The 17,223-nt window shown below is 50.8% G+C and overlaps 1 protein-coding gene across 1 annotated transcript in view; it reads left to right on the top strand.

The window, feature by feature from the left end:
• Positions 1–1,789: 1,789 nt before the first annotated feature.
• Positions 1,790–17,223, top strand: part of ARHGEF10L (Rho guanine nucleotide exchange factor 10 like) — a gene marked incomplete at its 5' end in the record, with an annotated part of 100,665 nt that continues 85,231 nt past the window's right edge. The window contains 3 exons of the mRNA XM_081086117.1: positions 1,790–1,808; positions 2,029–2,214; positions 2,916–2,949. Coding sequence (XP_080942243.1) covers positions 1,790–1,808; positions 2,029–2,214; positions 2,916–2,949 — 239 coding nt within the window. The remainder of the gene's footprint in view (positions 1,809–2,028; positions 2,215–2,915; positions 2,950–17,223) is intronic.

Here is a 17,223-nt window from a genome sequence, read left to right as displayed (position 1 = left end):
GAGCCTGTCACGTACTCACAGGGCCGCAGAGAAAAATGTGGCCCCATGAGGGAGGGAGCCCCAGTGTCCCCTGGGCAGCTCTGGTCAGGGAGGTGCGTATAGTGAAGACCTGAAGGAGGTGAGAAGGAGAAGACCCCTGGGGAAGAGCATCTGGACCCTGGGCTAGAGAGCAAAGGCCCGAGGCAGCAGCATCTGTGGCTCATTCACAGTGCAGCAAGGGGGCCAGTGTGGCTGCAGTGGACTGAGCGTGGCAGAGCAGTGGAAGGTTACACACATACATACACGTATGCACACATATGCACACGCGCGCACACACACACAAAGGCATGCATACACATGCAGGCACACACACGAAATGGGATGCATACACACATTACCTGAAACGGAAACAGTTTGATATATCACATTAACTGAACAGAAGCGCAACAAACAATAGCAAAGGTAATACTAACTGTGATTTTATGACTGTTACAAAATTTAAAAATATCTCAAATAGGCAGTCCATACACAAAGCAGCATGCTCTCTGGGAAGCTCCTGGCTGCTTTTGTGACCCACCAGTGATTGGAGACCTGTCACTTGAAAACCATGGCCCGCTTCCCACACGGGCCCCGCATTTCCTTTGTTAGCCAGGTGTCCAGGGAACACATGGCTTCCAGGAGACAGCGGGGCTCAGTGGGAAGAGTGAGGGATGCGGGTAAAGCCAGATCTGCGTTCAGACAAGGCTCCCCACTTACTAGCCGTGTGGCTGCGGGCACTTTCGCTCTGGAAACCCCGTGGCCTCGTGGCATGCGATGGGGTGGTTGTGAGGCGTAACTGGGGGGCTCTGCGGGGCACACTTAAGGCTCTCAGCCGAGTTTGTTTCTCCACACCTGCGAAGGAGCTCGTGCCCAGCGGAGTCCACCTGCCGCTGTTGGCTCATGGGGTCCCCAAAGCTCCAGGAGGGGCGGGGTCCCCAGCTCAGTGGCCTCCATCTGGTCATCATCCCACAGAGGAAGTTGGGGAGGGAGGGTGAGCTCTGGGTTCTGCTGAGGAAAGGGCTTCTGGGATTTGATACATTCGCACCGAACACGTTCTGCTCTGGAGGCCCAGGTCGCTGTGGGGGAGGGGTTGGATTTTTCTGGTCAGAGAGACTGCTGGGATCCGATCTGTCCATCTGTCTGTCTGCTGGCCCACCCACCCATCTCTGCTCCATCCACCTCCCTGCCCATTCATCCTCCAGCTGTGAGCACCTGTGGACCAGACCATCCTGTCCTCAAGGATCTCAGGTGGGAGGGGCAGTGGTTACGACAACAGGAAGGGAGAAGCCACTGGGACGAAGCTGTGAGGTAACACAAATGCCAGGCACTATGCCAAGGCAGGAAAGAAGACGAAAGTGTCGCTGGTCGATCCACTGTGGGCTCCAACCTGCTATGAAAAGTGGAAAGTCGGCTCTGGGGCACAAGCAGAGTCCCAGGCTGAGCAGACGAGGCAAAGAGAACCTGCTCATCCTCGCCAGCACCTGCCCCGCCTTGAGCAAGCCTGAGAGAGAGCACTAGCCTGGTCGCCCAAGACCGCTGTCCATCACTGCAGTGCAACGACACCGAACTGGGCACAGCGTGTGGACAATACTAGAGTGTGCGCACGGGCTGTCGCTGACCCAGGCGGTTCCGATATCACTAGAGGCGTGCCAGACAGACCGGTGAGAAGCAAATCGTGCAAAAATTTCCTTTAACGAAATTGGCCAGAACCCGTTAATAAATAAATGAATAACCCCCTTACTTACCAAATAGGAAAACAGGAAACAAGACGATGAATAACTTGCCTTCAGGTACAGATGTGCACATGCTCTCCGTGGAGGCCTGCTCTCTGCCCCTCCATCCTCTCCCATCTGCTTAGAGTCCAACCCAACCACGGGCCACCTCAGGGGCACAGGAGCGTGGGTTTGCTCTGGTCTCTGGGAACTGCGCTCTCACCCATTTCCAGGCACCTCTCCCTTGGCCTAACCCTGAGACCCTGCCGCCCAGCTGGTAACTCCTCCTCCCTTCCAGGCGATCAGCTGGTTCCTGGAGGAGGCCTAGGCCCCTCCCCAGAGGCGGAGGACGACCCTGGAGAGCCCTTTGAATTTGACGACAGTGACGATGACGAGGACACCAGTGCTGGCCTGGGCGTGCCAGGCGTTGCTCCAGAGGACACAGACGCCCCCCTGATCCATTTGGACACAGCCCCTGTCACGGGTAAGGTGCTCTGGGAGCCTTGGGTTCCCCCATCCCCAGGCCTCTGGGCTGGGGCGGAGCTCCAGGCTCCCAGTCCTGCCTCTGGTTCCTCTGCTGTCCCCAGGAAGCAGGAAGGGAGAAGCCACTGGGAAGAAGCTGCATTCCGTGGCCTCCCCTGGGAACAAGCATTCCTAGCATTCCTGCAGCATCTGGTGCGCTTTGGCACAGAGTAAATGGAAGTGACTGGCCCGGCTCTGCCTCTGAAGCCACCCCTCTCCCCGCAGCTTCTCCCAGGGAATCACACCAGCTAGAGGCTGCTCCTCCCAGAGAGCGGGTGGCCTGGAGGCGGGAAGGCCCTGATAAGGCTGGTGTTAAATGGCAGCTGCTGGGCTCCTGATTTTGTCATGGGCAGAGACTGGAGACTGGACTAGCAGGAACTTCCTGCAGCCTTGGGGACAAGGGACTCCTTGAGGAGCTGGGGGTGGGGGACAGGCCCGGAGTAGGCTCGGCCTCTGGTGCTGGTTGAGTTGGGATGTGGGCCATGGGGTGGAGGTGGGGGTGGTGCAGGCAGGACAGGTAGGGGAGCTTGATGACTGAAGAGCCTGGGAGAAGGAGGCGGGCACTGCAGGCGCCCAGGCTGGCCAGGCCCTGTCTCCTGCACCACGGGGTGTCCACCAGGCCGGCCCCGGCCTGACGGGCTCTCCTTCTGCTCTTCTCCGCAGACCCAGACCCAGCGGCCTCCCCACCCCAGACACAGTAAGTGAGCTTCCTTCCTTTTTTTTTTTTTTTTTTTTTTGTGGCTGGAAAAAGGGGGAGACTGGGCAGGTGGTGTGTGGAAGGGTGGGGCTGCAGCCAGGATGGCTCAGGGCAGGTCTTTGCTTGGGAGGAACGCAGTTCCAGATCCCCGAGCCCCAGGGAACAGGTCAGGCCCTAAAACTCATGTTACTCCAAGCCCTGGCTCTGCCCCTCACTAGTTAGCTGTGTGGCCTGAAGGAGTCATGTGAATTCTCCAAGTGTAAGTCTGTTCACGTGCAAAATGGAAATAGCAAGTCCTCACCCCTTTGGGTCGCGGCTGAGAATTAGCCGACTGTCTGGTATCCAGGCCGTTGTCTTGGCCATCGCCGTTTGTTTTGCCAATACTGGTCTCATTCCTGTGGCGGTTGTCAGGGACTCTGTCCTCCAGCTGTGGGCCTGCCAGGGGCAGAGCAGCCTCATGGTTAAAAGCCTGGATTTGGGGGTGACTGCCTGGGTCTGACTCCGGCCCTGGCTGTGAGCCCTTGTGTAAGTCACAGCCCTCTGGGCTCTGGTTTTCTCATCTGTAAAATGGGCACTGCTTCCCTCTTAGAAGAGCATATTGTTCCGCAAGAGGCCCAGCAGCGCAGTGGGCACCTGGTCACGGCGGCTCCTTTTCCTCCCCTTCCCTCTGGGGTCTCGGGCAAGTCAGCTCTGAGTTACACAGCGCAGTTGGGGGTGGGGGCTGTGGAAGCGGAGGCCTCTCTCAGCCTCTCGGAGCTTCACTCACTGCGGCTTACTGCTGGGGTCATGGTGTGTAGGGGGTCCCCTTCTAAGGGAAGAGGGAGTGGGTTTTGGCCAGGGGCAGCCGCCCTGGTGGGGGGAGGGATGGTTGAGAATCCCCTTTGTCTTCCAGGTGGGAGTGTGGGGGGCAGGGGGTGACTAGTTCTCAGGTAGGTGTGGCCTCGCTGGAGGCCTCAGAGATGCAGATGTGTCTCTGGGCCCCCAGAGCAAAAGACAGTCCTGGATTCAAATCTCTGTCAGCACAAGGTCTTGTATGTGCTCATTTGTCACAGGGGGAGTGGGCGGACCCTGTGTAATTAAGGCCTCAAGTGGGAGCTGGCTGCTCCTCCCTGATTAGGGGCCTGAAATGAATCAGCATTTCATCAGCTGGGGAGTTCTGGGGTGGCTGTGACCCCAGATATCAGCCCTCCAGGTGGGCTGGGAGCGAAGCTGCCTGGAAACGCAGTCTGGTGGGGGAGGCAGACACTTCGCAGTGGGACAGAGGAGGGGGCCCAGGGAACTGCCACCCTGGCCCGAGGGAAGCCAGGGGGGTTCTTGGCTGAGCAAGTGAGCGTGAATTCACTGGTGGGACAGGGAAGGCGGGAGGAGGGTCCACATGGAGGAAGCTCCTGGGCAGAGGCAGGGCTGTGAGCAGTGAGCATCTTGGTTCTTTCAGGCCACCCTCCCAGAGACCCCCCTTCCCGAGCTTGCGATCAGGAGCACAGCAGCCTGGCCCGCCTGCTGTTCGTGTGCCCTGGAGGCCTGATCGTGTGTCTGGCTGGTGCCGGGCGCCACACTGAGCTGACCCGGTGGTTCTCAGAGCTGCTGCCTAGTGCGTTGTTTTCCCCAGCTCACTGGTCAGGACAGCTGGGGTGCACCAGGCATTTCTGAAAGACAGGCCCAGACCACCTGCCACTCGCAGCCCACCCCTTGCCCTGGAGCAGCCCCGCCCCCTTGCACACCATCTCCAGGAGGTGCCAGGGCCAGAGCTCTGGAGGTTCAGACCTCACTAGCGGGGTGGCTTCGGGCTGCCTGTGAACCTCGCTGAGCCCCAGTTTCCCCGTGAATAAGGTGGAAATAATAGTACCCACTTTAAGGCATCCTGAGGACTAAGTGAGACCGATTGTCGAAAGCACGAAATACACACGTCGTGTTTGCTTCTGTTCCCACCTCCTGTCCAGTTCGGGTGATTCCGGCGCCGTGGGGCTGGAGGGGCAGAGAAGGTGTGTGCTCGGTGCCCTGGACTCCTGGGCTGGAGTCTCACCCACAACAGGCACGAATAAAGCTCACGCGTGGGTGCCCTTCTGGGGACTGACATTCATGGGACGTGAGACCCCGCGAGCACTGATCACAGTGGGCATCGCGAGAGGCCTCCATCCCAGCCTCTTAACTGTGCAAGTGGGGAGGCTGGGGGGGGGGGGGGCGGGGGGTTGCCCAAGATGCTGGCGGCCTCCTGACTCCTTGTTCAGTGCTCTCCACCCTTCTCCCAGCTTCATTTCCTCCCTTCCAGGCCTTCGTTTCCTTCTGTTCCAGCTCCTTCCCTGGGCAGTGATTTTCCACTTGGAGTCCTCTGGGAGGTGAATCCATCCAGACCGAGTTCCTCCTCCCTGTTACCCAAGAAAAAGGAAAAAAAAAAAATCTTGGTGTTTGAAAAATGCTTCCCTGAAGGTAGTCACTAAGCAAACACAGCTTTGACAAAACAAATCTTCGCGTGCAGGACGTTTCACCTCCTGTTACTGCATTTCCTCCGAGGCCCCTGCCCCAGGTTTGGAAATGGCCTTGGGCTTTGCCTGGCTGCCCACCTGGCTTCCAGAGAAGCTCCTGGCAGTACAGTCAGAGGAACCACCCAGGCCCGGACAGAGACGCAGCCTCAAAGTGACCTCCTGCCCACCAGGGCCTCGGAGGCGGGAGACAGGTGCGTCCTCATCCCCGCTGCCCGGCTGGTGGCAGGAGCGTGGTGGGGAAAGTGCGGGCCTGGGAGCTCAGGCTCTAAGCCACCCAAGTCTTGGTCTGGGTCACTAGCAAGTGGCTTCCCGTCCCGAGCCTCACTTTCTTAATCAATAAAACAGGGATAATAAATCTACTTTCTTGCAGGGCTCTGTGAGGCAAATGTAAGTTAATATTTATCCGGCGCTTCGTCTGGCCGGCTTGTGCTGGCTGCTCCAAACGTATTTGCTGTTGTTATTCTGGGTCCTGGTTTAGATTTGGTTTTAGAGGGAGCTGGTTGGGCTCTGCCCCCTGGGAATCGGACAGACCTGGGTTTGATCTGGCTCTCCTCCCTCAGCTACCCCACCTCTAGGAGTCCGCACAGGGGAGGGAATGCGCCTGCCGGGCGGGCAGTTGCAAGGACAGGAGAGGCTGAGTGGGAATCCAGGCCCAGGGCTGATGGGTCTGTCCCTGGCTTTGAGGCCCATGGACTTCCTGGTCCCTTGGCCTGCTTGGCTGGCTTGCCCAGAGGAGGAATGAGGCATCTATGGGGTAAACAGAGCCGCTGGGGGGGTTACGCCAAGGTCAGTGGGGTGAGGTTTAGGGTTGGGCTACCCTGCTCAACCGCCCCAGGAGTGAGGGTGGCGGGGATTCCATCTGTCTTGCTGCTGTGTTAAAGCAAGCTTCCAAGTGCTCAGCTAACTGGTCGCACTTTTTCTTCCCTTAACAGGACGCATCTATTACCAGGTGGTAGTGGTAGTAGTAGTAATAATAATAATCATAGCAAATAATAACAGTGATAATAATGATCCTGTTTACTGTGTACCAGGCACTGAGCTAAACACCCAGGCCCATGTACTCCTCCCGGCTCTAGAAAGTGGACACTGTCATTGCCTGCATCACAGGTGGGGAAACAGGCTCAGGGAAGTTAGGTGGCCAAAGTTACATAGAGATAGCGTGTGTTCATTCAGAGCAGCGACTAGAACCGGGGCCTCTCGGCCTGGAGGCCAGGTGTTTGCCACCACACTACCCGCCAGGGATGCGCTGGGACTCCAGGTGCAAGCCCAGAGCCTCAGCCTTTGGCTCCTGGTGGGGGATGCGGCTGGCTCCATATGAATGACCCAAATGTTTGTGTGTTTATTGGAGTAAGAGCTTTGCCTGCAAACAGATGCCCTCTAGCTCTTGGGAGAGTCATTTCTGAGCAGTCGGATGTTCCAGGGGCCCCAGCTGGGGAGCCAAGCAGAGTGGGCTTAGTACTGCCAGGGAGTGATTCTGGGGGAGTCCCCTTCTCTGATAGGGGAGCAGAGTAAAAGCAGTCCTGCCCCTCTCGCCCACACTGAGGTCTTGTGATGGTAGAGGGGTGAGGAAGTGTCCCCCACCTGCAGGCCAGCCCCACGGGGGCAGCTGGTTGCTGTGTCCTCATCCTCATGGCGTGGCATGGCGCCGCATGGCGCCAGGCACAGACGCCGGCCGAGGACATCCCTGCCGAATGAATGGTGGGTACCGAGGGATAGAAGGATGGGCGAGTGGGGTCCGAAAGGTGACTTTCAGCGTCTCCATCCATGAAAACGAACAGGTCATGAGCAGCGTGGACATGGGATCTCTGAACCTGGGTTCTGACTCTGGCAGACCACGCGCGTTGAGGCCAGCAGGGATGGGGCTGGGGGCGGTAGACGGGCCCGAGGCCACACCCCCAGGTCCCTGATCCTGCTGATCTGAGGTGTCGGCTGCCACTTACCGAGGGCTGCCTGCATGTGTGTCACCCCCTGGGCACTGCAGCCCTGGAGACAGGCCACGGATCACTTCCCTTTTGCAGATGAGGAGCCGAGGCTTAGAGAGCTGAGGTAGTTTCCCACGATCTGGTAGGGCTGGTGGATGGCAGGGGTGGAGCTCCATCTGCCCGACCTGCAGCCAGCGCGCTCACACCAGCCCGAGCTCTCGCTGGAGGAGCCGCGGGGGGAGCCGCGGCCGAAAGAGGGGCCCTGGGCGCCCAGTGGTCGCCGGCTTCCTGTGTTCTCCTGCCTGCAGGCTGCACCTCGTACCCCTCACTCCGTGCACTGCCTGTGGACGCTGGCCTCTTGGCTTTTCCGGCCCCGTTACTGCCATCCCAGAGGGGCCCCTGCAGCCTCAGCATTTCCTGTTGGCTGAGGCCTTTGGCTCCCGGCCAGCTGTAGGGACTCACAGTGGCCCCCTGGAGCTACCAGCCCTGCCCCTTCCTGGGCTTAGCCAGACAAGATGGGCCATGCTGCCCACTGGCCAGCACCTCTCACGTGGACCTGGGTCCCGAGTGAGGCAGCGGGGCAGCTGGATTCCTGGACAGGCCCTGGAGACCATCCTCGCCAGGCGTGTCAGGTGCTGACAGGGTCAGGCCAAGCGGAGGCCAGGCTCAGGGAAGCAGCATTTGAACAGAATGGAATCAGGCCGGAGTGCCATCTGCAGCCTGGCCTGTGGGCGGGGAGCAGGGGGAGCAGTGAGACGAGGCCTGAGTGGCCCCCAGCCCCTGAGGAAATTCTCCCTGGGGAGGTCAGTCGTGGAGGTATCACTCAAGGCTTCCCCAGTTGCTGCAGACCCAGCTGCAGTTGTTTGGAACCCTGGGCTTGGCCTTAAACTTGCCATTTCCCCAAATCGCAGGTATTCACAGCCTTTTGCGTCCTCCTGTCCTGCAGGGTCCATGTGGGCAGTGGAGTCCCTCCTGGGCGGGTTATGGGGCCCCCTTTTCCATCGAAGACTCTCTCTGGCCCCTCATCCCTAAGGTGGAGAAGCTGTATTTGGGTGTTTTTCTGTTTCCCACCCTGGTTAAATGGGTTCCCGCATCGGAGCGATGGCCTTTGGATCACGGACCCTTTGAGGACCCAGTATAAAAGCCGCGCTGTCTCTCCCCTGAACAGGGCACACCCTTTGTGACACTGAGGGCTCTTTCAGGAATCTCGTGAGGCCCATGCCTGGGGTCCCTGTAGCAGTAGGACTCCGCCTTCTTCAGCTTGTATCCCCGGTGCCCGGCACAACACAGTGCAATCCTAGTAGCTGGCATCTGCATGGGCTCTACAGTTCAGTAGCCATTCTACACACGTCTCCTTTTGGCTCTCATGACGGTGGTAGGCGGAGTAATGTGCCCCTCTCCCTCCTCAAAGAGGTCCATGTTCTAATCTCCGGAGCCTGTGAAATGGTATCTGACATGGCAAAGGGACTGTCCAGATGGGATTACGTTAAGGGTCTTGTGATGGGGAGGTTTTCCTGGATTGTCCTGGTTAACCCAATGGAATGCCAGGGTCCTTGTAAGAGGGAGGCCAGAGGTCAGAGTCGGAGAGAGACTCAGAGATGCCTTGCTCTTGGCTTCGAGGAGGGGGCCACAAGCCGAGGGCTCCAGGGGCTGGAAAAGGACAAGGGATGGATTCTGCCCTGGAGCCTCCAGCGGGAGCACGGCATGGGCAATGCCTTGCTTTTCGTCTGGTGAAACCCACGTTGGACTTGGGACCTCCATGTCTATAGGATAATACATTCGTGCCCTTTAAGTCACTGAGCTTGTGGTAATTTGCCACAGCAGCCGTAGGAGACGAACACCACCACCCTAGAAAGAGGGGATTATTAGGGGCCCGTTGTGCAGACCCAGAGAGGTCCAGAGGGCTGGGCAGGCAGGTGGTAGCACTGCGCCCAAAGCGTGAGGTCAGGGTCTCTGTTTGCTCTTTGTCTGCAGACCCTGCCCACCCAGGACCGTGCTGCGCTGTCCTGGGCCATATTCTGCTGGCCGGTGTCCTCCCTGCCCTTGACCTCCAACCTCCATCCTTTCTGGTGCACATCTTAGCTGAGCACCTCGATGTGGCAGGCTCTGCAGCGACCCAGGCGGACGGTCCCTGCCCTGGGGGCGGGGCCGGCATTCTGTGCAGGGCTAGTTATCTTCACGTGCCCGGGTGTGTGGCTGCATGTGATCAGCACTTACTATTCGCCAGGCCCTGTCCTGAGAGCGTTATCTGCCTTATCTCACGAATCCTCTCACAGGCTCTCACAGGCCCTGTCACAATCCCCGCTTTACATATGTGGACACAGGCGCAGAGAGGACTGTCACCAGCCTGAGGTCCCGGGGCTGAGATGAGGCAGAGCCCGGGCGGCTTCCAGAATCAGTATTCCAGCCTTCTGCCCTGTGTCTCCCACAGAGATCAGGTTCGGGCCCCACCCGCCCTACATCTCAGCTCCGTGACCCAGGCAGGACCTTCTGTTGCCTCATCAGCGACATTGTTCCCTCTCGGTGAAGTGGAACAGTAGGCCCGCCTGACGAAGCCTTTGGGAGGATGAGATGAGATGTCAGAACAGATGCTCAGTCAGTGAGCTGCTCCTTTTCTAAAAAAAATTATTTTTCCCTTTATTGATTTTTAGAGAGAGAGGAAGGGAGAAGGATAGAGGATAGAAACATTGATGAGAGAGAGAAACATCATCGATTGGCTGACTCCTGCATGCTCCCTACTGGGGATTGACCCCGCAACCCGGGCATGTGTCCTGACTGGGAATCGAACCAGTGACCTCTTGGTTCCTGGGTTGACTCTCAACCACTGAGCCACACCGGCTGGGAGAGCTGCTCTTTATCCCTGTCCCCAAAGGGTGCAGGTCTGTCTTGGGCAGACTAAGGTAGAAGGGACCCACGTTGGCCAGTGCATTAGCTTAGATGTGTTTTCTCTCTTTTTTTTCTTCTTACTAATGGTTATACATGTTTATTGTAGAAAAGTTGGAAAGTACAGAAAATGATAGACTAAAAGCAAGCTTTAATTCCGCACTGTGTGTTTCCGTCCAGCTGCGTTGCCCTGCACATATATAAATGTACATACATTTATTTATAGAACTGTGGTTTTATGACACATACTGTTTCATGGCTCTCTTCGTAGGCTAATTACAGAGCGTGAGCATTTTCCCAGGGGAACCTGTGCTCATCTTCAAAACCCCACGTGGTCCTTGATAAGTTATTGCTGGGGGTGCAGTGCCTGTCCAAGTTCTGACCACCGAGCCGGGGCCCTCGATGTGTCAGGAGGGAAGGTGTGTGCACACAGAGCAGGAGGCCAGGGCGGGTCCGGGGCAGCCTCCTGGGTTGCAGTGTGCCGGGAGCTGGTCCATCCTTGCTATTTCAAAGGACCTGGCATATATGGCATACTGTTCTTAAAATGTTCGCTCACCTTCTTGGCACTATGTGTTTTATTTTATTTATTTATTTATTTATTTTTTTATTGCTTAAAGTATTACAAAGGGTATTACATATGTGTCCATTTTATCACCCCGCCCTAGACAGTCCCCTAGCCTCCCCTATCCCCCAGTGTCTTATGTCCATTGGTTATGCTTATATGCATGCATACAAGTCCTTTAGTTGATCTCTTACCCCCCTACCTCCTGCCCCCCAACCCTCCCCTGCCTTCCTGCTGCAGTTTGACAATCTGTTTGAGGCTGCTCTGCCTCTGTATCTATTATTGTTCAAAAGTTTATAATGGTCTCTATTATCCATGAATGAGTGAGATCATGTGGTATTTTTCCTTCATTGACTGGCTTATTTCACTTAGCATAATGCTCTCCAGTTCCATCCATGACGTTGCAAATGGTAAGAGTTCCTTCCTTTTTACAGCAGCATAGTATTCCATCGTGTAGATGTACCACAGTTTTCTAATCCATTCATCTACTGATGGGCACTTAGGCTGTTTCCAGATCTTAGCTATGGTGAATTGTGCTGCTATGAACATAGGGGTGCATATATCCTTTCTGATTGGTGTTTCTGGTTTCTTGGGATATATTCCTAGAAGTGGGATCACAGGGTCAAATGGGAGTTCCATTTTCAGTTTTTTAAGGAAACTCCATACTGTCTTCCATAGTGGCTGCACCAGTCTGCATTCCCACCAGCAGTGCACAAGTGATCCTTTTTCTCCACATCCTCTCCAGCACTTGTCGTTTGTTGATTTGTTGATGATAGCCAGTCTGACAGGTGTGAGATGATACCTCATTGTTGTTTTGATTTGCATCTCTCGGATGATTAGTGACTTTGAGCATGTTTTCATATGTCTCTTGGCTTTCTGAATGTCCTCTTTTGAAAGGTGTCTATTTAGGTCCTTTGCCCACTTTTTGATTGGATTGTTTATCTTCCTTTTGTTGAGTTGTATGAGTTCCCTATAAATTTTGGAGATTAGGCCCTTATCAGATATGACATTGGCAAATATGTTTTCCCACACAGTGGGTTTTCTTGTTGTTTTGTTGATGGTTTCTTTTGCTGTGCAGAAGCTTTTTATTTTGATGAAGTCCCATTTGTTTATTTTCTCTTTAGTTTCAAGTGCCCTAGGAGCTGTGTCAGTGAAGAAATTGCTTCGGCATATGTCTGAGATTTTGTTGCCTTTGGATTCTTCTAGAATTTTTATGGTTTCCTGTCGTACATTTAAGTCCTTTATCCATTTTGAGTTTATTTTTGTGTATGGTGTAAGTTGGTGGTCTAGTTTCATTTTCTTGCATATATCTGTCCAATTTTCCCAACACCATTTATTGAAGAGACTATCTTGGCTCCATTGTATGTTCTTGCCTCCTTTGTCAAATATTAATTGAGCATATTGGTTCGGGCCGATTTCTGGGCTCTCTATTCTATTCCATTGATCTATATGCCTATTCTTGTGCCAGTACCAGGCAGTTTTGAGAACAGTGGCTTTGTAATACAACTTGATATCTGGTATTGAGATCCCACCTACTTTGTTCTTTTTCAGGATTGCTGCAGCTATTCGGGGTCTTTTTTTATTCCAGATGAATTTTTGGAGAGTTCGTTCTAGATCTCTGAAGTATGCCGTTGGTATTTTAATGGGAAGTGCGTTGAATTTATAGATTGCTTTGGGTAGTATGGACATTTTAATGATGTTGATTCTACCAATCCAGGAACACGGTATGTTCTTCCATCTGTTTATGTCTTCCTCTATATCTTTTTTCAACGTCCTGTAGTTTTCTGAGTAGAGGTCTTTTACCTCTTTAGTTAAGTTGATTCCTAGGTAGCTTAATTTTTTTGGTGCAATGGTAAACGGGATTGCTTTTATAATCTCTCTTTCTGAAAGTTCACTACTGGTGTATAGAAATGCCTCAGATTTCTTGGGGTTAATTTTGTATCCTGCTACATTGCCAAATTCATGTATTAAGTCTAGTAGCTTTTGGATGGAGTCTCTGGGGTTTTGTATGTATAATATCATGTCGTCTGCAAATAAGGACAGTTTTACTTCCTCTTTTCCAATTTGGATGCCTTTTATTTCTTCTTCTTGCCGAATTGCAATGGCTAACACTTCCAGTACTATGTTGAACAGGAGTGGTGAGAGGGGGCATCCCTGTCTTGTTCCTGTTCTTAGGGGAAATGGTGTTAGTTTTTGCCCATTGAGTATGATGTTGGCTGTGGGCCTGTCATATATGGCTTTTATTATGTTGAGGTATGATCCTTCTACTCCCACCTTGCTGAGAGTTTTTATCAAAAATGGGTGTTGAATTTTGTCAAATGCTTTTTCTGCATCAATTGATATGACCATGTGGTTTTTTTCTTTCAGTTTGTTTATGTGATGTATCACGTTTATTGATTTGCGGATATTGTACCATCCTTGCATCCCTGGGATAAATCCTACTTGGTCATGGTGTATGATCTTTCTGATGTACTGCTGGATCCGATTTGCTAAGATTTTGTTGAGGATTTTGGCATCTATGTTCATGAGGGATATTGGCCTGTAGTTCTCTTTCATTGTGTTGTCTTTACCTGGTTTTGGTATTAGGGTGATGCTGGCTTCATAGAATGAGCTTGGAAGTGTTCCTTCCTCTTGAATTTTTTGTAGTAGTCTGAGGAGGATAGGTTTTAGTTCTTCCTTGAATGTTTGGTAAAACTCCCCTGTGAAGCCGTCTGGTCCTGGGCTTTTGTTTGATGGAAGCTTTTTGATGACTGCTTCAATTTCTTCCATAGTTATTGGCCTGTTGAGATTTTTAGATTCTTCCTGATTGAGTTTTGGAATGTTGTATTTTTCTAGGAATTTGTCCATTTCCTCCAGGTTGTCTAGTTTGTTGGAGTAGAGCAGTCCATAGTATTTTTTAATGATCATTTGTATTTCTGTGGGGTCTGTTGTTATTTCGCCTCTATCGTTTCTGATTTTGTTTATTTGGGTCCTCTCTCTTTGCTTCTTGGTGAGTCTGGCTAGAGGTTTGTCAATCTTGTTTATCCTTTCAAAGAACCAGCTCTTGGTTTCATTGATTTTCTGTATTGTTTTTTTGGTCTCTATGTCATTTATTTCTGCTCTAATCTTTATTATTTCCTTCCTTCTGCTCACTCTGGGGTTTTCTTGTTGCTCTCTTTCTAATTCTTTGAGTTGTAGAGTTAGATGATTTACTACCATGTTTTCTTGTTTTTTGAGATAGGCCTGTAGAGCTATAAACTTCCCTCTCAAGACTGCTTTCATTGTGTCCCATAGGTTTTGGATTGTTGTGTTTTCATTGTCATTAGTTTCCAGAATGTTTTTAATTTCTTCTTTGATCTCATTGGTAACCCAATCAATATTTAATAGCATGCTATTCAGCTTCCAGGTGTTTGAGTATTTTTGGTTGTTTTTATTGTAGTTTATTTCTAATATTATGCCATCGTGGTCTGTGAAGATGCTTTTTATGATTTCAATCTTCTTGAATTTGGGGATACTTTGCTTGTGACCCAATATATGGTCTATTTTTGAATATGTCTTATGAGCATTTGAGTAGAATGTATATTCCCTGGCTTTGGGGTGGAGTGTTCTGAAGATGTCTATTAAGTCCATCTGATCTAGTGAGTCATTTAGGATTGCTGTATCTTTGCTGATTGTTTGTCTAGAGGGCTTATCCAGTGCTGTCAGTGGTGTATTAAAGTCCCCTACTATGATTGTATTGTTGTCGATCTCTCCTTTGATATCTTCCAGGAGTTTTTTTATGAATTTGGGTGCTCCTGCATTGGGTGCATATATGTTTACCAGAGTTATATCTTCTTGTTGTATTGATCCCTTTAGTATTATGAAGTGGCCTTCCTTATCTCTTGTTATGGCCTTCACTTTGAGGTCTATTTTGTCCGATATAAGTATTGCTACCCCAGCTTTCTTTTCCTTTCCATTTGCCTGAAAGATATTTTTCCATCCTTTCACTTTCAGTCTGTGTGAGTCCCTTCTAATGAGGTGGGTTTCTTGTAGACAGCAGATGTATGGGTCATGTTTTTTTATCCATTCAGCCACTCGATGTCTTTTGTTTGGAGCATTTAGTCCGTTTACGTTTAAAGTTATTATTGAAAGGTACTTGTTTGTAGCCATTTCTGTTTTTGTGTGGCTGTTTTCTTTCTGAGCTTTTTATTTCTTATTTTTATACCAGTCCCTTTAGCATTCCTTGCATTGCTGGCTTGGTGGTGATAAACTCCCTTAGCCTTTTTTTGTCTGTGAAGCTTCTTATTTCCCCTTCAAGTTTGAATGATAGCCTTGCTGGATAGAGTATTCTTGGATTCAGTCCTTTGCTTTGCATCACTTTGTAAATTTCAGTCCATTCTTTTCTGGCCTGATGTGTTTCTGTTGAGAAATCATTTGACAATCTAATGGGAGAGCCCTTGTATGTAACTTTCTGTCTCTCTCTTGCAGCCTGTAAGATTCTCTCTTTGTCCTGAACATTTGCCATGGTAATTATGATGTGTCTTGGTGTGGGTCTTTTCGGGTTCACCTTGTTTGGGACTCTCTGGGCATGTGTGACTTTTTTCTTCCCCACCTCAGGGAAGTTTTCTGATATTATTTCTTCTAATAGGTTTTCTAATCCTTGTTCATCCTTTTGTTGTTCTGGTACTCCTATTATTCGTATGTTGTTTCGTTTCATGTTGTCCCAAAGCTCCCTTAGGCTCTCCTCCTGTCTTTTAATTTTTTTCTCCAATTGCAGTACATTTTGGGTGTGTTTTGCTTCCTTGTCTTCTAATTCACTAATTCGGTCCTCCGCTTCTCCTAGTCTACTGTTGATACTTTCAATGGAGTTTTTCATTGCAGCTATATCACTCTTCATTTCTTCTTGGGTCTTACTTAAGTTGTTGATTTTTTCATCTGTTTCTTCTAGCTTCTTCCATATGTTATCGATTTTTTCATCTGTTTCGTCTTGCTTCTTGCAGAGGTTGTCGATTTTTTCCTCCATCCGGTTTATGCACTCTAGGACCCTTATTCTGAATTCTTTTTCTGTCATGTTGCATGCCTCTGTATTACTTAGCTGCTTTTCTGGAGAGTCCTCCTTCTCTTTCCTTTGGGGGTTTCTTTGTCTACCCATGTTTGATCTCACTGACATATCTAGACGTTGAGTCGTTCAGTGGTTGCTCCCTTGGTAGCAGTGACTCCTTGATCTGTGGTTGCTCTTCGGGCGGTTGCGGTAGCAGCTGCTCTTCAGTTGGCAGCAGCTCCTCTGGTGGGTTCTGTTCACAGCTGTGGTGGCTCTTCTGGCTGGTGGGCGAGGTTTCACGTACAGCTGCTGTTCCTCGGCAGAGGGTGTGTTGCTCAGGAGGTTGCTGTTGCTTGGACCTGCTGCGTTGATTTAAAGGCACAAAATACAACACAACAAGGCACCACGTACCAGGCACTATACACAAATATATTCACGATATTAATAACCCCAAATAAAGGTGATCACCCGAATTAAGAGAATTAGGGAACAAGGAAGAAGAAAGAGAAAAAGATAAAAGAGAAAAAGAAAAGAAAAGTAGGGACCAAAAAAAAAAGGAGTGCAAAAATGAAATTTGGAAAAAGAAGGGGGGAAAATAAAAGTGAGAAAAGAAAAAAAAAAAAAAAGAGCGAAAAGAGAGAATGAAGTGGAAGAGGGGAAGAGACTTTTTATATGAGGAGAATACTCCTATAGAACAGCCATTAATCCCAACAAATTCCAGCAACAGCTCCCTGGAGATGAATGCAAACTAGAAACAACCAATAATATAACGATGAAAATAGAATGGAGAACACTAATCCCAAAATAAAATAAAGAGAAAATAAAATGGCACTTTAAAAAATGGTAAAATGGTAGCAGTAGTAATACTGGTTAAAAATAAGAAGGTAGTAATTAAAAGGGTAAAATCAGGTGATGGAAAAAGAAGAAAAAAAAAAAGAAAAGAAAAAAAAAAGAAGAAAAAAAAAAAAAGAAAAAAAATTGGTTTCTTAGTTAAAAGGTGGAAAAAAAAAATTGCAGTAGTGAAGGTCCCTTGGTTCTTCTATTCTTCAGTGTGGCTCGCCTTAGACCTGCCAGGTATCCAGGAGAGTGTTGAATTTCCCTGCGATACACTGTTCCTCTGTGTTGTAAACCACAGTCCTTATTTTAAAGCAGACCGCTTTTGTTTCCCAGACTGCCTTATTTTGTGTTTAGCAAAGAGTCAGTTTGTGGGTCAGCCTCTGGGTGGCAGTGTTTTGGGGTTGGCCTCTGAGGCTGTAGGGCCTTTCTGTCCAGTGGAAGTTCACTGCCCAGAGCTGGCTGCGTAATAGTTAGTTACCAGCGCTGTGTTGTTGCTGGGATTGAAAATCCCTCTATAGGCCAGACCCTGTTAACTCCCAGGGACTGATCAGGTTATTTTAATCCTTGATCTTGTACAGGGTGGAATCT

Source organism: Myotis nattereri (genome assembly GCF_964212035.1).
Source record: "Myotis nattereri genome assembly, chromosome: 3".
In the NCBI taxonomy this organism is placed as follows: domain Eukaryota; kingdom Metazoa; phylum Chordata; class Mammalia; order Chiroptera; family Vespertilionidae; genus Myotis; species Myotis nattereri.
Note: the sequence above shows the minus strand (reverse complement) of the source record. Positions and strands in the feature narration are given on the sequence as shown.